The sequence below is a fragment of the Ochotona princeps genome, chromosome 15 (assembly GCF_030435755.1).
Source record: "Ochotona princeps isolate mOchPri1 chromosome 15, mOchPri1.hap1, whole genome shotgun sequence".
NCBI classification, from domain to species: Eukaryota; Metazoa; Chordata; class Mammalia; order Lagomorpha; family Ochotonidae; genus Ochotona; species Ochotona princeps.
Window position 1 is genome coordinate 27,527,008 of NC_080846.1, and position 24,070 is coordinate 27,551,077.

General features: G+C 42.3%; 1 protein-coding gene across 1 annotated transcript in view; it reads left to right on the top strand.

The window, feature by feature from the left end:
- The first annotated feature begins 536 nt into the window (after window positions 1–536).
- TRHDE (thyrotropin releasing hormone degrading enzyme) overlaps window positions 537–24,070 on the top strand; it is a 360,129-nt gene continuing 336,595 nt past the window's right edge. The window contains exons 1-2 of the mRNA XM_058673432.1: window positions 537–1,456; window positions 15,567–15,840. Coding sequence (XP_058529415.1) covers window positions 537–1,456; window positions 15,567–15,840 — 1,194 coding nt within the window. The remainder of the gene's footprint in view (window positions 1,457–15,566; window positions 15,841–24,070) is intronic.

The following is a 24,070-nucleotide window of genomic DNA, read 5'->3' on the forward strand; positions in this document are numbered from 1 at the left end:
GAGGACTGCACGCCGCTGAAGTGGGGCGGGGGGGGGGGGGAGAAAGCGGAAGCCCTAACTTCCCTCCCTGCACCCCGTCCTCCTCGCCAGCCCTGGGGCCGGCGGGAAGGCACTCGCGCCAAGCTAGGCGAGAGCGCGGCGCCAGGGGGCGAGCCGCGAGCCGCCGGCGCGCCGGGGCGGGGGCAGCACGTGCCAGGGCGCCCCGGGCTCGCCCGAGAAGTAGCGCGCGCTGGTGCGAGCCAGACGCTCCCCAAGTTGGGCGCGTCCCGAAGCTCGGCGCTCCGCGCCTCGGCCGCCCTGGTCCAGAGACGGCGGGGCGGATGGAGGGTGCCGAGGCGGTCGTCGCCTGCGGACGGAACCCGTCCTAAAAGACCCCTCCGGCCAACCTCCCCCAGGGCAGCAGGCGGCGGCAGGCGGCGTCGCGCCCTTGGCCCGTGTAGGAGCTCTCTGATGCCGGCTCTGGAGGTGGCCCGGGTGGCCCGCCCGCGGGGGGTGCTGCAGGGGGCGGGGGAGGAGGAGGAGGAGGAGGCGGTGTGATGGCCCTGGACGGTGAGCGGGGGGAGCAGGAGGAGGAGAAGAAAAAGAAGAAGAAGAAAAAGAAGAGGAAGAAGAAGGAGGAGGAGGAGGAGGGGGCTGAGAAGAGCAGCTCACCCTTCGCGGCCACGATGGGCGAAGAGGACGCCGCGCTCCGGGCAGGCGGCAGGGGGCTCTCGGACCCGTGGGCAGACTCGGTGGGAGTACGACCCCGCACCACCGAACGCCACATCGCTGTGCACAAACGGCTTGTACTGGCCTTTGCCGTGTCCATCGTGGCTCTGCTGGCCGTCACCATGCTCGCGGTGCTGCTCAGCCTGCGCTTCGACGGGTGTGGGGCCAGCGCCGACGGTGGCCTCGCGGGCTTCCCGGAGCAAGGCGGCAACGCTAGCCTCCCGGGATCGGCCCGGCGCAACCGCCCGAGGGGCGAGGACTCCTCGCAGCCCGAGGCGAACGGGGTGGTCACTCCGGGGACCCCTTCCGCCCAGCCGCGGCCGCCGTCGGAGGAGGAGGAGGAAGAGGAAGAACCGGAGCAGCGGCAGCAGCCGTGGACACAGCTGCGCCTGTCGGGCAACCTCAAGCCACTGCACTACAATCTGATGCTCACCGCTTTCATGGAGAACTTCACCTTCTCCGGCGAGGTCAACGTGGAGATCGCGTGCAGGAACGCCACCCGCTACGTCGTGCTACACGCCTCCCGGGTGGCGGTGGAGAAGGTACAAGTGGCCGAGGACCGCGCGGCCGGGGCTGTACCAGTGGCCGGCTTTTTCCTCTATCGTCCCACCCAGGTGTTGGTGGTGGTGCTGAACAGGACCCTGGACGCGCAGAGGAATTACAACCTGAAGATCATCTACAACGCCCTCATTGAGAACGAGCTCCTGGGCTTCTTCCGCAGCTCCTACGTGCTCCACGGGGAGAGAAGGTACGGAGGGAGGCGGTGCCCCGCGCAGCGCAGCGCCGCGCTGCCCCACCCCGCCGGGCGCCGGCGACCCCAGGGACCCGGCGAAGGTTTTCAGGACTTCAGCGAGTCAGGCGTGGGGGCTGGAGAGGGTAGGCTCGTTCCCCGGGGCTCTCCTGGTCTGTCAACTTTGTAAACTCAACTCACCTGTGTCAGAAGGTGAGCGCAGATTTAGCGCGGGAGTTCTCCCTTTCCGGGTCAAGGTTGTTTAGCCCGCGGAGGCGCTCGGCTCTCTGGAGGGGAGCGCGTAGTCTGAGCGTGGCCTGAGTGACCTGGAAAGCTGGCCAGGTTCCGGTCCTGGGGAAACCCGGTGAGTCCCCTCAAAGGCCAGGGCGGCGGCGCACCCTGGCTGGGGTGGTGGAAGGGTACAGGCACCTGACTCCCCTAAATACGCACAGTCCCCCCCCCCCACCCGGAAGAGGAGTTATTGCCCCGGTCGGTGTGTAATGGAGGGAGGGCTGTGGCTAAAGTTGTCCAAAACCGCGAATTGAGGTTGGGACGGAAAGAGCGGTTTCCAGTGGCGGTCTCCGAGGGTGCGGCGGGACAGTGGGGTAGGGTACAGGGGTGGCGGTTGCCCTAATCTAAGCCAGCTAGGAGCATGACCTGGGCCCAGCCTCCAGCTGCCTGTGAAGGCTGGGTGATTCCCGGTTGTGTGTGCCCGGGGTTGCCACTTCATTTCCATAGGCTGGGAGAGGCTGCTTGAGCAGCCCCTCAAGATGCCTAGTGAGTGAGCGCCTTTGATGTGCTATGGATTTGAGAGTTATTCTGCTTTGTAGTCTTTGAGAGGCTGCGGGGCTCTTTTCACGACGTTTTTAGACCCTTAGACTTTGGAGTCCAGCCCTATGAGGTTCTGGTCACCGCTGTTGGTTGGAGGAAGGGGAGCTGTGTTAAGTCTGCCATCAGGACCGTCTTGCAGTGTCTGTTCACTTAAAAATCCAGTCTCACAGGCACTCAACGGGTAGATGCAGTTTCAATTTCCTATTCACAGGTGAGGTAAGGGAGGCACATAGAAGTCTACCCCCTTGAACCGGAGCACCTGGTGAGCTGAAAAAGCAATGGTTTAGCAGCAGGTGGTTTGACCCCAGGACCCACACTTTTAATTATAATCTGGAGGCGGTGTGTATGTGTGTATGTGTGTGTGTGTGGGGTAATTCTACCAGTTAACAGGATTTATGCAAAAGTTTTTGAGCAAATATACTGAGAAGTGTTTACCCCTGTGCCTGGCTAGGTCTGCATTCTAGGTGTAGTGTGTTCTAGAGCGTCCTGTCGTAGTAGGTTCTCAAATATATTGCGGAATGAACAAGGGTCTCTTGTTCCTTGCTCTTGCCCACTGCACGTAAAGTAACTTTAATTAATTAATTAATTAACTGCTGAGGACCAAAGCGAGCATTAAAATGCCATCACTGACCTCAGAAGAGCAGGCAGCCTGGAAGTAAGGAGGCAGAACCGCTCCTTTTCTCAGGTGATTCTCCTAAGAGCAGAGAGAGCAGGGCTGGGAGCAGCCAAGCACCTCAGGTCCTCAGGCTTGTCCTTAGAGAGCTAGGTTTCCACCTTTGCTTTTCTGGTCTCTGGACCAGGGCTCATGGTGTTATGTAAGAGGCTAGGAAATTTCAGTGTCAAGGGAATGCCAAAGTTACATGACTTATAAATGCTGTAATCTCATATAAATACAATACTAGTGCTTCAGGAGTTGCATGAGAGTGAAAAAGCTCCCATAAATGAGTGTGTAAATTATTCAATTTCTACTTCCTTTGATCAGGTACAGATAATTAAAGCCTCTTTCCGTTGCTTTCAACATGCTCTGAAGAGTAGAGATTAAAAGTATTTTTTTAAGCCCACAAATATGTCAAATATGGGAGAGAGGCAGAAAAGGTGCATTTGCATGTTATGTTTAGAAACAAGTTTGTTACGTCTGAATGTCAGTGGTGGGAGTTGCATATCATTAACTGATAAATCGCGCTGTGGTGAAGTGGTTCCAGCAAATCCTTGTTTTTGAGTTATGCCAAAATATATTTGGCAGAACTGAGCTTGTTTTGGTCAGCACTTTCAAATTAACAGAACTCTTAAAAAGACCAGATGTTTCTGCTTGACCCGGAACTGATTTCTTGTACCCTGAGTGCATATTTGTATTCAAGCATTCTCCTTTAGCTTTCTCCAAAGATGTAAATAAATGGGTTGAGAGTTTAACCTCATGCACTGGTGTGGTTAAACCGTGAATCCCAATAGATCCTAGACTGGCTTTGTTTCTAAGACAAAGTTCTTGTACTTTTTTTTTCTCTCTCTCTCTCTCTGAGAGTGAATGACAGTTACTCATGTTTCTACTAATATATCTAAATCATTTCACAAGTATATTAGCATTCCATTTTTAAACTTCTTTCTTGATGGTTCTGAGGTTGTTTGAAACATTTTAAGAAAACCAATATTAGGAACTGAGCCAAAGTTGAACTTTATGGATATTGATTTTGTCATCAAAATACATTGTAGACTGGTATTTTAGAACTCACTTTCCAAAGGGACACAGATGCAAACTCTGGATTTTCATTTGATTAATGACTAAATATCTTGGTCTTTAGTCATAATTTTTGCCAATTTAATTGTAGGGTTATTTCTGTAATGAAAAGATTTAATCTAGCAAAGGCAACAATTAAGTACTTGGAATGCTTTTAAAAAATCCTATAATTCAGTCCACTTTATTTTGCCTATGTGGAAATCGTAATTCATTACTACTTGAACAGTCTGATTTGTTCCTTTGAGATATGAGAGAAAAAAATTTTAATTAATTTATTTTATTGTTCCATGATACAGTTCCATAGGATTCAGGATTTTCCTTCTCCCTCCCCCAAACCACTCCTACCAATTTCTCATGTTGTTACACAGTCACAAGTCCATCATTCTGTTATATAAATGTACCCTGACATTGTAGGCATGGACAATGGTAGGGAGTCCAGCATCCTATTGTCAAAATACTTTTGTGTGTTACATGCCTCGAGGATTTGGTCCTCTGCCTCGTGTTGGGATCTGCCTGTGTTTGCTGTTCAGAAAGACTCAATTTTCTTGGTTCCCAGAAGATAGTGAATAAAGACCAGAGGATGAATTTCCTATGGAAACACAGATTGCCCAACTTGAGACCAAACTTCTTGCCTTTGGTCATAGTGAGGCTCAGAGAAGAGAATTTGTTACTTGTTGAATATTGAAAATATTGTCAAAATTGGAGTGTTTCTTTGCAAGCAATGCGTTATCTCCATTAGGCAGAACACACACACTTGCTTTCTCCTCAAGTAGACGTGCAGCAGGCAGATAAAAAGGAATGTGCATTTATGCCATCTTAGAAGAGTATGTATTTGCCCAGAATTAGGCAAAATGTTCATTTACCTGAAATAATCATTGCTTTTTGGTAGCCAGATGGTAAGCACACCTATGTTCAAAGTAGGCTACCTTAATTTAGATCCAGATGGTCGGCTTGAAACAGGAAATTTACCCCAGGTAAATGAGTATTTTAGTTACTTTCAAAGGGGAGACTGTCTCTCTTTGGACTGACTTTGATTAGGCCTACAAAATGCCAAAGTGACAGAAGACAGAATAAAAACAGAAGGTTGTCTTCTATCAAAGGTTGTTTAGACAGGAACTGTGATCGTCAAGCAAAATGAGAAAATAGTAATTGTAATTCTCTTAGAAAACTGGGGCAACACTTGTGCAGAAATCTTGGGGAAACACGGAGGATTTTATCTCTGCATAGGCATTTTTTCTTTGGTGGTGTTTGTGTGCATAGTTTGATGCCTTAGTTTTTCTAGAGCAAGTTAATCATGATATTTTTTTTAAAAATGACATTATTTTTAGCAGCTCTGTTTTACCCACTCACTTTGATGAGTAAATGTTTTTTTTTTTTTTTTTTTTTTTTTGAGCAAGGGGACATATAGGGATTTTCTGCCATTACAGAAGTCTATGAATTCAAACAGTTTTGAGTATTGATTGTTTCTGTGAAGACTTTTGAGTGATTCTTTAATGGGCATAACTCATGGTTTCCTGTCAAGCACACATCACATGGCTCAACTGAGTCCGGTATATACTTTTGTGCATAATTTGAAACACTACCAATAAATCAAGTCATGCAGATGTGCATAGTGTGTGTGTGTGTGTGTAGAGAGAACATGCACACTCACACATACACACACTCACAAGCCATCTCAACTCACAGAGGGAAACTCATGCAAGTTGTGTTTGACTTGCCCTGTTTTGCTTTGGTGCCATCTAATTTGATCACCCTGGATTCTAGTAATAAAACGTGGTTTCTCTGCAAGAGTTAAATTACTTGCCTTTTTTTTTTAATTTAATGTAACTGCAAACAGAATCTATCTGCCCTGAATCTGTTTCCAGCACAGATGGATCTGCTGCCGGATACCTCAGTATTGGTTTGGTCTGTACAACACATTTTTGTGTGAATCAATTTTTGTCACTACGTGTGACGATGGTCTTGAGACAAGAGCATAGGACAGTAGTTCACGTTTGCTTGGCAATAATGAAATTTAGCTGAAATGATTACAAAATAGGTGCTCACCTCCTTAGGCATAACTTGAAAGAGTAGAACCAAAATAGAGTTATTTTACCTTGAAAAACACAAATATTTTACAACAGGTAAGGAATGGCACCTTTCAGTCACTCCTGTGAGCAGCTTTCCACGTGGCAGCTATAACTCACCATCTCTTTGCTGCTCCTTCTTGCTAACGCCACCAATCATCAGCAGCATCATCATCACTACCACAGACACCATTATCATCATTGTCATCACCGTTACCACCATCCTCCTCCTCCTCGTCATTGCCCTGCCCTCCCCCCATCATCTTCCTCTTAATTCTTCATACATTCTTTACATCTTCCGAGATCCACAGTAGAAGCTGGATTCTTCCAGATTTTTTAAGACTCCCAAGCTATCCTATCTCTTAGCAATAGAGAGTGGGAACCTTCTCCTGCAGGCAGAATTTTAGCTGCAGAATTTGAGAAAAATTCAGAGATTAAAAAATATTTTCTTCTCTTCCTTATTCATCAGCTGGCACTGGGTGTTGGTGGTGGGGCTCTGAGCGTGGAATGAAAGCAGCAGGTTTGTATGGGGCCGAGTTAGGGTGAAGGGCCCAGGCCTCTGGGCGCCCCAGAGAGTGTACACATAACTTTTTGGTTGTGCTGTTAGACGGGAAAGTGTGCTCAGATTTGGTATGTTGATTCTTCTGAGCAGAGACGTTGCTGCCAGACTGTTCGCCTTCATGTCTAGCTTTGTGCCTCTTTAGCTGTTTGTCCTCAGCCAAGTTTCCTAGTTGTTCTGTGGGTAGAATTCTAATCTGAAAAAAATAGGAATAAAGATAACTCTATCGAATGGGATTTCTGTGAGAATTTCATACAGCAGGACCAGCCTAGTGACCGACAATTGGCAAACACTTCTGCAAGTATCAAATATCATGTTATTCCACAACCAGAGGTTTGCAGTTTGCGCTGCTATGAAGTCCTGTGACACCACTATTTTTTTCTTTGGGATTTCTCCTTGCTGGTGAAATGGTGGGGAGGTGGCCACTGCAGACATTGTTTTAGTTGATGCTTGTTTTGCACCCAAGTCGAATTCAAAAGCTGGAGAGGCAGGGAGGGGAAGGAAAGAAGACAGAAAGTGCTGTCATCAGGAAACGCAGGAGTAGGCTGGATGTGATGGTTCTGAGAGGAGAAATCCTGAATGTGGAGCAGACGCTGAGGTGGTGACAGCTGAGGGGATGGAGAGACTAGGGCATCGAAAGAAACACACAGCCCTGTGACGTGAGCAGTGCTGTCGGCAGTGAACACAAGAGAAAATGGTGAGCAGCGGGACCAGTGGTACCACTTCACTGGCAGGAAAACCGAGATACCAGGGGAAGCAGTAGCTGTATTGCTGGCAAGACTTTATGTATATTTTGACAGTAGCAGTAGTTTATAATATTCACATAATGCTTAGCCTGTTTCCACTATAAAATGTATGAACTATAGTGACTTTATTCTTATGAAAGCCTAATATTATGACTTGAGAAAGCAATTTTAGTGCATTCCTAAAACTTTTCGTCAGTGGTGATCCAGGACTCGGCGCTCATCTTGGATGAGTATTTAGGACTACATAAATGGGGAAACAATTATGAATCGTATGCTCTGTTTTTATAACACGATTATTCACATATGCAGCACTTCCTACATACATATTGCTGGCATTATTACATTATGTTTTTAGTTTACTAGAATAGTTATTTGAAAAAATAGACTACACACTTGCTTATACCGTTGAATATTCAGCAGGAGTACTTCCCTTCTAAAATGGCAGAGGTTTAATGACTCATTGAAGTACATAAAAACACACAGACTAAACAACGACCCATTTGAGCTTAAAATGTTTTGTCATCGCATAACAATTTGCATTTTGATTAACAACCTTCACTTTAAATGGGGTATGTGTGGCTTCCATGACCTTGTAACTTGGTTCATTTTAGATGGGACATATGTCACTCCTGTGACCTTGTAACAGTCTATTTACAGCCATCAATTGAATAGTAACTAGATGGTCCTTGGAACTTTCTTTAGGTCTTGTTTTTATTACTAATCTCAAACCATTATAACACCAGGCAAGTTATGATTCCTCTAGGAGAGAGCTCAGAGGACATTTTTCACTATGTTGTACGTGTGGTACTATCAGTGTTGCCCAAATGGAAGTCTTTTAAAGATTCCCTGTCATTGCTGTAATTCTCTTGCTTCTAGTTGATTCTAGAGTCAAAAGTCATGAATTCATCTGAACACTAAAAGTGTTATGCAAATCTTGTTTCCTTTGCATATCTTACCTTTATAAAAAGGCAAACTGAAAATAATGGAACAGAAATTGTTTTTGTATTACATACTGTAATTTGTTGGCAGTATCAACCAACATTAATGCATTACTTCTGCTGAATGTTATAGTGACTTGACACGAGTAGCTTGCCTAGTGAACTTCCGCAGAAATGTGAAGAAATCAATTCTCCATGTCCTTCAGAGGCAACACAGAGCTGTGAGCCTTCCTTCTCAGCTCAGCCAAAATGTCAAATAGACAAGTTGTTAAGAAAATTAAGCAATTTATTTGAGATAGAAGGGAATTAAGATACATTTGTGTTTTCACATTTTCCTTGTTATGCTGTCATTCTTTTAGTGACACTTCATGAATGCCACATTGGAAGTGGGATGTTTATGATAATAAAAGGTAAAAATTATTTTGTGTAAGGAAGCAAGAGGAAAACAGACAACAAAATATTTACTCTCATTACTTCTACCTCCTGCTGCTGCATTTTACTTTCTGCTGTATTTATTTCATACATATACTAGCTATTAAAATGTTTTCAAGTTTTAATTAATTTTGTTCTTTTTAGAGGTGGTATTCTACAACTGCCTCAGCCCTCAAATTCATTCAGATATCAGATACGTTATGTTCTTCTCTAAGCGGCTCTTTCAGGAGGTCTCTTTAATGTTTTTAATGACACTAACAGAAGAGTCTTCCAGCAGTTGAAGGCAATCATAAAAAGTAAACGACTTGAGGGAGAGGGGATAACATAGATTTTTGAAATTCTGGCCCTGATGCCTTTTGAGGGTGCTGGCCTCAACGTGACTAATGAAAATGGAACATCGAGAGAAATGTGAAGGACCGACTTGGGGCAGTGAACGTCAGTGAAGCCAGAGACCGCATGGCAGCACAAAGAAGACTCCAAACGTGTATGGGACGTTTTAAATGGATTATTTCTATGCTACCATAATTACTTATTTCTTCATCCCAGTCCAACCTTTGGTATCTATCAGATGTCAGCCTGGATGTTATCCAGGTTTCAAGGGTTTCCAGACCTAGTCTTGAGTTCTTCAGACATTCTTCCTCATTGGGGGCATTTTTGCTCCTGCAGGGGCACATGCATTGTATAGAGACATTCTGAATCTTGCGTGGGGAGAGCGTATGCTACTAGCCTCTGGTATACTGAGGCAGGAGATTCTGCTAAAATGCACCAGTGCACAGGGTGGCTGCCCACAGTGGATCATTAGCCAGCCTGACGCCATGCTGGAGAAGCCCTGCCTTAGGGAGCGCAATTGCTTCCTACATTTTCCTTCCTTATTGTGACTTTTTGTAAAATATCCTTTTAGTGTATGGTACTTGAAAAAGTCCATGGAAAATGGAATTATAAGACAAATTATTTTGGTGCAAAGATACTGCAAGTTCATATATAAAAATGAAAAAAATTCATTCTATGTACTTGCAGAAGCTGTATGAAAACCCCCATATATTTTAATTATTAGAGTATAAACTCCTTGCAGGAAGGAAGGTTTGCATTTATCATTTTCTCCTCTGTGCTACACACTAAAAATAATGATTAGGAACAGGGAAAAACTACCATAGAAATTTTAGCAAAAAGCCATTTAATGATAGTGTAATATTACTTTTTAAGTGAATCTCATTTAAATCACGGAATATTTATTTATAATAGGATTCTAGCGCCTGGGAAAAGTCTTAAACATAATCTTCTCCAACTGCTCTTTTTTTTTCCAGGAGGCTCCTTTTGATTTTCTAAATACTGAATTGAAATTCAGTTGCAATCACCCTCAGGTGCCAGACTGTGAAATTGGTATTTCCTCATTTAGACATTATCGGAATATACAGTGGCCCTCTGTGCATAGATATATACTGTGTGTATGCATTCATTAAGAATATGAAGTGCAGAAAAAGCCACAAAATGATCTGATTTCAACCTCGAGATGAATGATGTAAATGACTACATCTCGGAATACATGCACTTACTAAGAAAGGCAAAAGGAGATTTCATGTTGTGTTTGCTCTGCATAAATGTTTGACTTACGAATTTCTCATTAGCCCAGTGGTAGTTAGATATTCAGTATCAAATACATTCCTATCCATTCATTATTTAATGTCAGACACTTTTGATTTCTACTTAAAGACCAATATATACTATTACAATCTCTTTGTTGAGGAACTTTTCCATAGTATAATTAGTTGTCTCCGTGTGTACATATAGGTAATCACTCATACACACACGAACACCCACACACACACATACTGGAATTTCTTTTCCATTTGTTGTGCAAAAAATTCAGACAAAGCACTGGGCTTGAAGATAAGTTATTGGAATGGTACTGTGGTGCAGTTGGTAAAGATACCACTTGGGGTGCCAGCATCTAATGTGAGTGATGAGGTCTGAATCCCAGCTGCTCCACTTACAATTCAGCTCCCTGCTAATGTACCAAGGGAAGCATTGGGGGGCAGTCCAACTATTTGGTATGCTACACCCTTGTGGGAGACTCAGAAGAAGTTCGTGGTGTTTGGCTTTGGCCTGGCCCAACCTTGGCTATTGTGGCCATCTGGGCACTGAACCAATAGATTGAACCCATTTTTCTGTTTATCTTAATGTGTATCTCTTTCAAATAAAACCACTTTTTCAAAAAGTGGTTATAGCTAAAGCAAGAAAAATTCCTACCAGCCACCTAATGTAGCAAACCTCACACAACCCATAATATTGATTTGGTCAGTTTTTGACGCTAGAATTCTCAGAGCTTTGAAAGTTAAAAGGGAACACCCTTCCTTGTATGTTAAATTGCATGGATATTCTTTAAATAGCTTCAGGTTCAATGGACATTTTAATTAGTTAAAAGACAAGATTCACAATTATTATATAGGGCAAAAGCACAGGAAAATTAAATTGAACATGGGTGCATTTGAACCAAAAGTTGCAGATACTTCTTTAAGCAAGAACTGTAACATTACCAGCAGAAAATAATAAGAGAAAATATTACTGTGATTTTGGGAAATTTGGAAAGAAATTCTGTTACCTATAGCTGAATTAAAACAACTTATAATTTATAACTAAAAGATAATTTTACTATTTTTTAAATTTTGTTAGCTTCCAATCAGACACACAAAGTATGCATTCTAGCCTCAGCTTTGTACCAGTTGTCCGTATAATAGACAAACTAACCCTACCCCATCCACTTTCTCATTTGAGAAATATATGAGTTGAGCAGTTTGTTTCTATTACTACTTCTGACTTCAGCCTATAAAGATTTATAGATAAAAGTCATTTTCTCATGTATTATCATTTTGACAATTTTGTAGGGAAGATCTAGAAAACGCGATTGCTTTGCTTCTACCAATGCAAAAACAGGTTCAGGCAGTCATTCAGCCAAGCCTGGCATATAGCAAGCAGCCCAGTGCAGTTTACAACTCTTAAAACTTCTGGAAGGCTAACTACATAGCTAATCTTCAGTATTTCCTCTTTTTCTCTGTTTCAAAACTAAGCTTCAAATGGAACGAATATTCACATTTCCATGGCAAGAGCCAGTGATGGCTGAGATTCTAAGTGTACCTTAACCTGTATTGATTGGTGGTAGCTGCCAGAAATCCTGTGCTGAGAATAATTTAATTTTGAGGCCAAGTTTGGGCTCAGTGGGAAAATATGCCATGATAGATTAGCCATGTAAAACATGGATGGTGGGGAGGGAGAACTGTGGTGACAGAGCTACTAAAGAATAAGGAACCTTTCAGAGAAATTGCTTTAGATTTCAGTAGTGATTTGCAAAGGGTCTGATGCTGACTTAGATCAAATTTGGTAACTAGTATTATTCAGAAGTTGATATTTGCATGAATATTCTCATTTAGAAAATTGTCCTCCTTAAATTGCTTAGCTTGAGAGTTTGAGTTTATAACCATAAGGTGTGGAAGCATATAACATTACATTTAAGCTTTTAATAAGATTTATCTGAAAATGAGTGCATTAAATGTAAATATAGAGACTTCCAAAATTTTGTGGAAAATAGAGTTAAAGGGTAATTTTGATATGAAATTTGGTTTTTGTAATTTGCATTTCAGTGAACCTTTTGCAGCATCCCCACATGTAGATGAACACGCTCATTGCTATATTTAAGTAGATATTTATTATGTTGACACATTAGCATGTAATAAATACATTGTTTGTAGTAAAAAAAATGAGTTTTGGACTATTCAGACCAAAATTTTTCAGGTTTCCAAATCTTTTAGCGAAGACAGGCTGTATTTTATCATTTTAAAAAAAGTTTGTTTTTACTTTAAAGGCAGAACTACAGAAGGAGAGAGAGAGCTCTTCCATCTGCTGGTTTACTGCCCAAATGACCACAATATCCAGAGCTGAGCTGACCAGAGCCAGCAGCTCTGAGCTTCTTCTTGGTCTCCCACATGGATGCAGGGGTTCAAGGGTTTGGGCCACCTTCCACTGCCTTCCCTGGTCATTACCAGGAAGTGGATCAAAAGTGGTACAGCTGGGATTCAAACCAGTAACCATATGGGAGCCTGTGTTTCAGGCAGAGTTTTAGTCGTTATACCACTGCATTGGCCACTGCATATTGTAATTTGAGGCAACAGAATGTGTTATGATTGTGTTCTACATATATCTGAATATCACTTTGAAATGTTGGTTTTATTGTCTTTTTTAATCCCTTATTTTTATTAATTTTGAAATTTTATTTTTGATCATGTTTATATAGTTGATTAGGGTTGGAAGGATCAAGGGTTAGAAGAAAGTGAGTGAGTCCATTGTTTCCACATTCATTTTTTCTTCCTGTATCTGGGGATAGGGGGAAAATCAGGGGAGAAGCCACACCCAGCCTCCCAACTGCTTCCATACCATGGGATGTGGGACGGACACCCAGTGCCATCCCAGGGTCCCTGATGTGGGGCATGCTCTAAGGGTCCTGCTCAAGTGGTTTTGATAGTTCCATAATTCTGAGTTGCTGTCGATCTTGTGACTCCAATGTTGAGGAAATCCCTCCAGGATCCACTTGCTGATAAAGTTCACCTTAGAGTCTCCATTTGCCCAAATATTCACTTCCAATGATTGGCTGGGGTAGTTGGTCAATTTGTTCTCTCCTCCATCTCACGTTGTAGTACCAGGTGTGCTCTGCAGGCTCCAATGGACCGCCATGTCCTTATGTGCATATAGTTATGCTCTCCACAGCTCCATCTAAGCCACTGAGGAGGCCCAGCTCTGACGCACGCACGCCATGGTCGGACCATGGAACCTACAATTCTCCCCATGGTTGGAATTCCGAGTCCAGTGTTTCAGTTGGGGGATTCCTAATGAAACCTCATCTGAGGTGATTTTAGACCTGATTCTTGTGTGTGCATGCCAATACTGGGTCTGGTACAGTCTGTTGCCCACATCAGCTACATGCACACTGGTGGTTGTAATTGCTCGGTCAGTTCTGTCTGCAGTCCCATCTTCTATGCAAACCAGTAAGTGTTGCAGCCTAGCCTGATTCTGTCCACCACGTGCTCAGCCCTCATGCAAACCAGTGGGAACTGCCCACCTAGTCAGAGTAACTCAATAACCTCCACTAGGCTTGCCCCCAGCCCTGGTTCTGGTGCTTGCCAGTATGTACAACAGACTGGTCCAGTCTTTCCCACAGCCCATTCAGCTCTCATACATGTCAAGAGTCATTGAAGCCTAGTTCAAGCTAATCAACTCCACCTTCCAGTCCACACATATGCTGGTGGTGCCACTTGGTCTAGCCATGCCTGTCTCCAGCCTTGGTTCTCATGCTCACCAGTGGTAGTGGCAACCCGAGTGGTGCCCACATTTTCTCTACTAAGCCCATGCCCACTTCCAGATCTTGTACTCTCCAGGTAGCTCTGCAGATTAGCTTGACAGAATTTTACCCCTAGTTCTAGCACCTGCCAGCTGATGCTGCAGCAAAGCCCAACCAACCTTCATCTACTCTGGCTTGTGCATATACCAGTGGGTCCAGTCAGCCCAGCTTGGTCTGTCCCCTAACCCAGCTCACATGTAGGTCAACAGGTTTTGTAACCCTACCCAGTATAGTCTGCCCCAGATCTCAGCTCTCACACTCAGCAGTTGCCCCGCAGGGAAGGTCCCCACAATCCCTCCACCAGGCTCGTACCTCTCCCACCCAGGTCTCATGTGTGCTGGTTGGGCACTGTGGCCCAGTTTGGCATGGCTCGCCTCACCTTGGCATTTACTAGTGGGTACTGTAGCCGGGCCCAGTCCAGCCTACCCCCAGTTCCAACTCACACTGGTGTGGGTTACAAGTTAGCCCAGGCCAGCCAGTCCCCAATCTCAGACCTGATGTGAACTGGCTGGTATTGTGACCCAACCTGGTCTGTACCGCATCACATTCTGGTTTTGGATCTGGCAGAGGGTGATATGAACTGGCCTATCCTGGCTCGTCCCTAGAACTAAGCCAAATATGTTTTGGTGCATGCTGTAACCTGGCCTGGTCTGGGAAGCTCCCTGCCTTGCTTCTTGGGCTCACCTGCAGGTGCTGCATCCCGACAGAGGAGTTTTCCAAGCTCCTCTACCAGAACCCCTCCCAATGCCAGGTCTCATGCACACCATGGGCTAGGTCCATGGCCTAACCCAACTTACTCCACCTCCTGTCCTTGCAAGAACAGTGGCCTTTCCTGTCTGGCCTGCATCCATTCTGATTCTTATTGTTGGGTTCTAGGGCCCAGCCAAACCTGGTCCACACGTAGACACAGCTCACACCTGTCTTAGCAGAGGCAGAGACCTAACCCAACCCATCCTACACCCACCCTGGTTCCCCCATAATGCCAGGTTTGCATGCTCTGGGGCTCTCCCCTCCGCTCCCACCTCCTCGCCCAGGACCAAGCACATGGGGAAATCCTCAGTTTGCTCCAGCTGCCTAGATGAGAGCTCCCAGGTCCCCACATGCTTCACTAGTGCTATTCCTCTAGCCTCCCCTGCAAGCCTGCATCTTCAGGCCCCAGGCTTTGCCAATATGGTTGCCAAATAAAAACTTGTTTGGGTTGAGAGAATTTACTTTAATTGGGACAAAAACTTCCCTGGAGAAAGTTTCTTGTTGGGATGTGGATGTAGATTATATATGAATTATTCTTTTATGCTGCTTATGTGTTGAAGTTGAGTTCAGAAAAAATATCAATGATATAGCAAAATACATTATCAGGGCAAGCATATAATGCAGCTGGAACATATCAAGTTATAAATGTGATTAAGAATGTCATTTTCTTTCTTTCTTTTTTTTTCAGATTCCTTGGTGTTACCCAGTTTTCACCTATACATGCCAGGAAAGCATTTCCTTGTTTTGATGAGCCAATCTACAAGGCCACTTTCAAAATCAGCATCAAGCACCAAGCAACCTATTTATCTCTATCCAATATGCCAGTGGAAACCTCTGTGTTTGAGGAAGATGGATGGGTTACGGATCACTTTTCACAGACCCCACTCATGTCCACGTATTATTTAGCCTGGGCAATTTGCAACTTCACGTACAAAGAAACTACTACCAAGAGTGGAGTTGTGGTAAGTATTCTCAGCTTAATGATGCTTTGGAATAATGCATACTCTGAACTAATTTGATTTCTGAATCAACAGTGAATCATTTCTAACCTCTTCAGGGCTCATATATTTGAATTCTTTCCTTAATCCATGGAATCCAACAATGTCTTCCTGGTTAAATAATCAGATAAGCCATCTTCCTTTCCCCTCCCCAAAACCCTCTTTTCTCTTACCTTTCCTCTCTCCTCCTTTCTTTTCTCTCCCTTTCCCTCTGCTCCCCTCCCCTCCTTTTCTTTTCCCTTCCCTTCCCCCCAGGTCCTCTCCCCCAGCTCCCCTCCCTTCATTCCCCCTCCTCTTCCCTAACTCCCCTCCCCCAGCTCCCCTTCTCCCAGTCCTCCTTCCCCTCCCCCCAGCTCTCCTTCCCCCAGCTCCCTTCCTCTCTCCTCTCCTTTTCTCCTTTTCTGTCTTACTCCTTTAACCACCTCCATTTTCCCTTCCCATAATCCTTGTCCTCCTCCATCCCTATCCTCTTTGCTGGGCATCTCTAGAACTACTGCTGTTGCTTTGAGGAAATTGCCTATGCCTATTTGTGTGCCTGCAGAAGCTGCTTAATTTTCCTGTGAAATATTTTAAATGTAAATAAAATATGGTACATAACACTAGCCAGATTTACAGAATCTAGACATTTTTCCATCTTTGCCTCAATGTAGTTTAACTGTTGGGAAAGTAACACATATTGATAGAGTTGAAGCCTGTGTGTAACTCTTTGTGATCTTACTTGGCCCCATCCCACTGGCCTGACAATAATATTTGCCATTTCTTTGCATATTATTCCATAGTTACTAATTATTTGCAAATAACTTTATTTTTTAACATGAAGCTTAATATTTTCATATAGATATAATTAATATATGCACATTTTTAATGATTTAGTATTATAAAGATACCATTCTGCAAATGGTTTTCACTTTTTTTTAATGTAGAGTATCTTAGATACAGGGAGTACTATCTGTATTCAGTTTGAAATGAGAGTCAGTTGACTTCTCCTTGGTCACGGTCCTTTGTGACACCAAGGAGTCATAGGCACTTTTCATATGCTGTTTGTTCCATTAGTCTTGACTAGACTATACTTGACTGGACTAGAAATTAACAAATTTCTGCTTTATTTTAGTGATTATGTGAATGTGATAGAAATGCATGTATTTTAATTTTCTGATTAACCCTAAATCAAGGTGTTATAATTCCACTTTTTCCAAATGAGCAAATTGAGGTTTAAAGAGATTAAATAATTATCCCAGGGTTAAAATGTAAGCTAGTGGTAGAGTTGTAAATCAAATCTATTGGTTTGATCCCAGGTTTTACACTTTTTCCCTGCGCCCTAGGAACCTCTTGTTTCATCAGTTCACAGGTATAAGAATAAAGTTATGATGTACTTACTTCTCAACTGGTTTATTGTTTTCACTATTGCTGTCACAGAATAGGTGAATTTAAATCTGTGTTGTTATAGTTCTATAATAACCTAAATCTGTGTTGTTATAGTTCTATAATAACCTAAGTTTTATACAACAGTTTTGGATAAAGAAATTTTTCTCACTATGTAAATTTTAATTTAAATAGTTGTGAATTCTGCTTTTTTAAAATAAATTACATGCAAAATTATGCCATTATTGAAGAACTGCACACAGTGAGTTCATTTATATAATTGCTAAGATAATGTACGATAGGCTGATTATAGAGGCCTGACAGTTATTTTACCCTTAGGGGCTTCTAATAACTTGCATGTGGAATTCCTCTGATGTTTGTGTTGCCTTTTCCGGATGTTTCAAAGCTGTACCCCTTGGATCATCTCCAGGAAAGGAAAGACTTCTCATTTCCTGTCACATCTTCAAAAGTTCCTGATTGACTTGCTGTGGGTCAGCTAGCACGGAGTCCACTGGAAGTGCTTTTTCCTACTATGTTTGCTTTAAAGTGTCTTGAAAGTGTTCTCAGTCCTACACTATTATGCTTGTTGCTAAGTGACCCACTTTTAAAGCCAGGCACACTCTAATTATTTAGATGTGACTTTTTATTAGAGCTAAGAATCTCTAAGTAATTAGTAAAGATTTTAAAATTCCTACTTAATAATTTCTATGAAAGGAAAAAACATGGTACCAGAAAACATTGAAAGGTCAACTGAAACAAAATTTTATGTTGTATAATCTAAAAATACTAAAATCAGTAGATGTGTTAAGAAAAAAAAGCGCCATTGTGAGTTCTTATTTACCCACTGTGGCAATTAAGTTGTGGCCGCCTTTTTTTTCCCAGCCATCCTGTGGAAATCCAATCTATATTCTATTAATTGCCTTTCCCCTTTATCATGGGAATGACATTTCTCAACCCTTAACAGCTGGAAGGAGTGGAAATGCAGCTTTAGGGTCTTGAATGTGGGAGGCGCATGTGAAGCCCAGGCGGTGGTTTCAGGTCAGAAACCAAAGCAATTTTCATTGAGACATGCGAGAGGAGCTTGAGTAGCATGTTAATAACGTGCAATGAATTATAGCAGGGTGAGTATTTGAGGCATCATCATCACCACCATTACTTGTTTGTGAAGTCACATTCTTTTGTGAGGCACTATTCTAAGTAATTAGAAAAATAAAGTGCCTACGAGCTCTTTAATACAGAGATTGCAAATGCAGCCTTCAAACAGGATCCACTTCTGTAGACATGTTTTGTTTACCATCCTCAAAATGACTTGACATTTTTCTAATTAGTTGTCAACATTTAGAAATTGGGAAGTTGCACGTAAATTATTTCTAGTTCCATGTCAAAAAAAATAGGAAGATCTTGTGACACTAGACCCACAGTCCCAGTTGAAATATTTGTTCATTTATTCCTTCAGTAGATACGTTCTTGAACGAATGCCAGATTTTGTTCACGGCTGTGGAGATAAAACAGCAGATCAAACAGAAAAGGTTCCTGCTCTCAAGGAGTTCACATTCTATTGAGAAGAAGTGAGACACAAATAAATGTATGTAGTGTGGCAGGGGGTGCTGTATACTATGATGAAAATCAATATGAGAGCAGAGTAGTGGCTGACTTATTTACAAGGGGCATTTGTTTTACAGTGCAGATTAATCCACATCACTTTTGTTCCTTTGTAGTCTAGTACACGTAAGTGTTGTATATTGCCTGTTTTATCTATAGACATTTGGGTCTTCAGCCCTTGTGTAGGGGCATAAATCAGCAAGGTCAAGAAGAAATGTGTCTGGGAAAAGCAGTCAATTCACTAGATGTGAATCAGTGATGCTAGTGTTCACTAATTGTAAAATGGACATTGGATGTTGTAGAAAGTAAATTAATGACAATTTAGAAGAGGGCAAAATTGCTAATGGTAGGAGTCTGAGTCTAGGGCATATTTCATGGAGAAGGTAGGTGTTAGTATGATCCTGAGTGCTGGTTTTGTTTCTGATAAACAAATTTCATGTGCATATAATCTTTGGCAAGGGAAATGTTGCTAATAAAAAAACAGGCAGGAATATCTCCATGGAACATGGCACAACATTATGGTAAAAAAAAATGGTTTTTAGAATCAGGTAGGTGTGTTTCAGAATTATCATTTTGCTTCTCTGAGACCTTGATCACATTTCTTGATACTGAATTTCATGTCTGAAATCTGAACGTCTGAATTTTTCCTTTGTAATATTGTTCCGATCACTCTCCTGTCATAATAAGAAAGCATCACCCTTTCGTTATATTTGAAGTTTCTGTGGGTCAGGTGTTTGAAAGGACACAGTAGGAGCTTTGTGATTATCTGTGATGTTTGGGAACTCACAAGGGGAGGTATGAAAAGTTGGAACCATCTTTCTCTGGTAGATGCGCTGTCATTTAACTATGTCTGCTGGCCATACCTTGCGTAGCCCATCCCTATGACCTGGGTCTCCTCAAAGCATGATGTCCTCAGGGCTGTTGAACATCTTAAGTGATCATTGAAAGCTCCAAAGATGAAGGCCTAGTGGAAGCTATTAGACTTTTTGACTTATCTTCAGAAGTCACACTACATCCGGTATATTTGGTTACAAATGAGTCACTAAAGATAGTACTGATTCAGTAAAAAGCAGCATAGATCCTGTCTCCTGATGGGATGAGTGCCAACACATCATTGTAAATGTATACAGTCTGTTCCCTGCCCACGGCTTAGGTATGCTAATCCTGGTCTTACTCAAACATCAGACTCAAGTCTGAGATCAAGGATCTCACCATTTAATTTAGGTCCAGGTGCAGGAGAAAGATGACTTGTGTTTCATTTCTTGGGTGATATTTCTCTTTTAATTTAGACTTGTTGCCTAAAGAGACAAAAGTTATCCCTTTCCTCTGCCCTGAGCAATGGAGAGATGGGAATAAAAATATTGCCATAGCATTCTATTTCAGAATGAAAAAAATAGGAAGGTGCAGTGGTCATTGATCTGTAGCAACTATGAACTCTGATTGGACATGTGCTGCTAAGTTCTGATTATGCTCAGTGCTAGCCCTTATGAGATGTTGTTCTTGGCCTCTGGCCCCAGCCTTGGGCTGTTATTTTTTCTTTATAAGGAGTTCTTTCCAAATAAGTAATTTGCTTTTGCAATTAAATAATAATTAAATAAAAATACTCAACTTGAATAACCTTGGCTTGTTTTCCACTAGTAAAAAGTTGGATCTCAAAAACGTTTTTATTGGCTGTGTTATTTAAATCTGTTCAAGATTACCCATGTAAGACATGATTTTTTTAATGTATAAAGCTATATCCTCCCCGTTAGAAAAAGCTATACTCAAAAATCTCTTTCCATTGAACCTTTGCTTCATTGTGTGGAATAAAGGCACTTAATTATTGAATAGAGTCTTCCATGGCATGCCCTTAAAATTGTTAAAGGTTTTTGTCTTTTTGTTTGAAGCAGTTACAGGAAATTTGAGTTTGACAGTCTTAAAGTCATCATCTTGGCTTTATCTTTTATTAAGTTTTCTTTGGTGTGATAAATATACATACATACATACATACATATACACATATGTGTGTGTGTGTGAAGTTGTTTCTCACATTGCAAATCTGCCCTGTGCAGCTACTGGGAAGGAGAGTTTTAACTTCAAACTCAGAAAATCCTATCTTTTTCCTATAATTTTGCTTGAAAATTGGATAGGCCATTGTTAAGTTCATCTCCTTTCCTTTCTTTTATAAAAAGATTCAAGGCAAGTGAGAAGAACTGAGGTAGTATTATTAATCTTTTTTAATGACTAGTAGGAAAAGTGTTTTTAAATGATGTAATTATTTGAAAAGCAAAGTGAGAGAGACATGAAGAAGCAGATCTTAACATCTATTGGTCCATTCTACAAGTGGACACAATGGCTAAAGTTCAACTGATCCAAAGGCAGGAGCCAAGAGCTTCTTCTGGGTTACCCATTTGGGTGCAAGAGCTCAGCCATCTTCTACTAGTTTCACAGGCTGCATTGGGAGTGGAGTAGCTGGGACTCACCAAGTGTAACAGTGCTGGCCCTACCATCAATGTTCTAGTTGGGAATCTCCTTTGCTAGAAACTATAGCTTGTAGCTGTAGTTACAGTTCTGCAGCTTCTGTTTCAAGTGATTTTTTTTTTTTGTCTGATGATGGGTGAGCTGAGCCTATAGGAAAAGAACAAAAGGGGTTCCGGGCAGCAGTCAAGAGCGACCTGATGTTTAATGATTTGTGGCTGTAAGGGAAATATCAGTATTCTTTCATGACTTTATGCAGGTTTTAAGAAACTAGGAATAAAAATTAAGAAAGCATATGTAGGGAGACTGAACCTGTGGAACTGACAAAAGCATTCATGAGCAGAGTGGGGAGGTTGAAAGTGACACAAAAATAAAATAAATAAAAAAGCATGATTGAAATAATTATTTGTGACGTCTAAGAGGCAGGACAGCCAGTGATCCCTTAATGGATTGGGAAGTATGAGGAATAGAAGTTATTACGACAATAAAAAAGAAGTAAAAGAAAAAGTAGAAGAGGCAGAAATACTGTGTTTGATGATGAAGAAGAAGTTTTCAGGGTAAGTTGGAGAAAATTTAATTATGACAAAGTTGGATGGATAAAGGAATCCAAAGGTAGAATTGTGAGTGAGCAGAGGTCAGGTAACTGGGAGGTACTGTTAAAAAAAAAACTCAGTAATTGTTAGGGGGGAATCCTTGAGAATGTTAGCAGAATGGTTGTAAAACAGGCTTCAGATGGAAGAAGTGTGAATATCCACAATAGGTTTAGCTGGGAAAGAGAACTCCAAAAGTAGAGTTTTTTGTTTTGTTTTTGTTTGTTTTTCACGGAAGTGGAGGAAGCATGATAGGAAAGGGCCTGTGTGGGAGCTGGGAGAGTTCTGCTCTCCGTTTCTGGCTCTGAGGGTGGAGAGGAGCAGGTACATGCAAGGATGAGGATAAGGGAAGAAGTGGTATGAGTCAGAAATGGAATTTTTAAACAAGAATTGCTAACTGAGAGCGCAGAATGGTAGACTGGAACGAAATGATAACAACAGAAGAGAGTGGGGAATGAGCAAGCCACACTGAGTTGATGAAACTGCATATAGATCTACCTGGCCTCAAAGTTTCCATTGGGGTGTTGGTGTAATGGAGTGTACCTCAGCCAATCTCCTTCCCTGAATGTTTGGCTTGAGCTGTTAGTGGATTCAGTGATAAATATTAATGGGTTTTGTTACATAGTGCACAACTTATCAACAGCTTGAATATTAACAGTCTATTTATTGAAGAGGCTAGTGGAACTGAGGCAAAAAGCTTGATGCAAAAAGCTAACCTAAAACCACTGTGGAGTTCTCATAGTTGTAGTATATATTTTATATTTTATTTGACAAGGAGGGAACAAGCATGAGTGCTCCCATTCACTGGCTCAGTTCCCAAATGTTCCAATGCCTGGAACTAGCCCACGGTGAAGCTGGGAAATTTGAACTTACTCCTCATCTCCCCCTGCATGGATGTCAAGGCCCTTCTGCTTGAACCATAATGAACTGCCTCCCAGAGTGTCCATCATCAGGGAGCTAGAATCAGGATCAGGAGCCAGAAATCATACCCATACACTCTACTGTGGGATGCAGGTATCTCAAATGGCATTGCAGCCACCACATCAGTGTCTGTCCATAGAGTGGTAATACGTGCGATTGCATGGAGCCCAGCCGGGTTCATTTCTGCTTTGTGGGAGTGGAAGAACAGCATCATTGTGTCTCGTCGTCTTGATAGGATCTGGATGACTGCTGAAGAAATTACCAATCTAGTTGTCTCTTCGGTGTGGTCCTGGCATCTCTTGAGTAAAGAAATGACATAAAATATGATAACCCGAAAATGTCTGCTTTTACTTTCTTTGCTACTCTGCCGCCTTATTTTTTGCTACTGTCATTTTGCTTTCCTTCTTTCCTTTCCTTCTAGATTTTCAGGGCTTTTACTTTAAAGAACTGTCTTTGTCACACCTTTATCATCTAAGAGAAGTAGAGTGTTGTGTGATGTTGAGGAGAGGTGAGGATGGAGATTGATGCGGGAGAAAGATCATAAAGGGATTTGTATGTCATGCTAAGGAGTTTTGATTTTTATCTGTTCGGCAGAGGGGAGCCATTAAAGGATTTGAGCTTGGGAAGACTTCAGAGCCTATCAGGAGCTTTCTCCTGGGGATAACACAAACTGTCTTATCTTTGCCAAAAGACCTATCGTTTCTTTTCTCCATTATTTACATGAATGTTTTCCTATTTGATTAATGCTGCCATGCTGGTTTAGTTCAACTTTGTCGAGGATTAGGGAACAGACATTGAGTGGCTATATAGGCAATCAAACAAGTATAACTGTCTAAATTGCAGCTGGCATGAAAAGGTAGTCAGACTTTTACAACTGGTTTCAGTCACAAAATAGGCTCTAGCATAGAAAAAGAACTTTGAGAAACCAGGATATAAAATAAATGATGAGACAAAATCATCCTCCAAAGGTTGATGTTATTCATGTTCAAATACTTCCCATGGTTTTTGATGTCAGATTTCAGAAAGACGAACCACAATATTTGGCTGAGATATGTCAATATTTCTGCAGGTGGTACTTGCAGGAAACAAAATGAAATTTTTTCCTGAAGAATCATGTGTTATTATTGAAAAGCTTTTTTATTCAAATAGGGATATGAAGCTGAAAAATCAGAGTGGAGAAAGATGCCAGAAGTACTAATGGTACCATTTGTCCTCAACTAGTGCCACCTACTAGTGTTTCTCGACTTCCTTATCAGACCAGA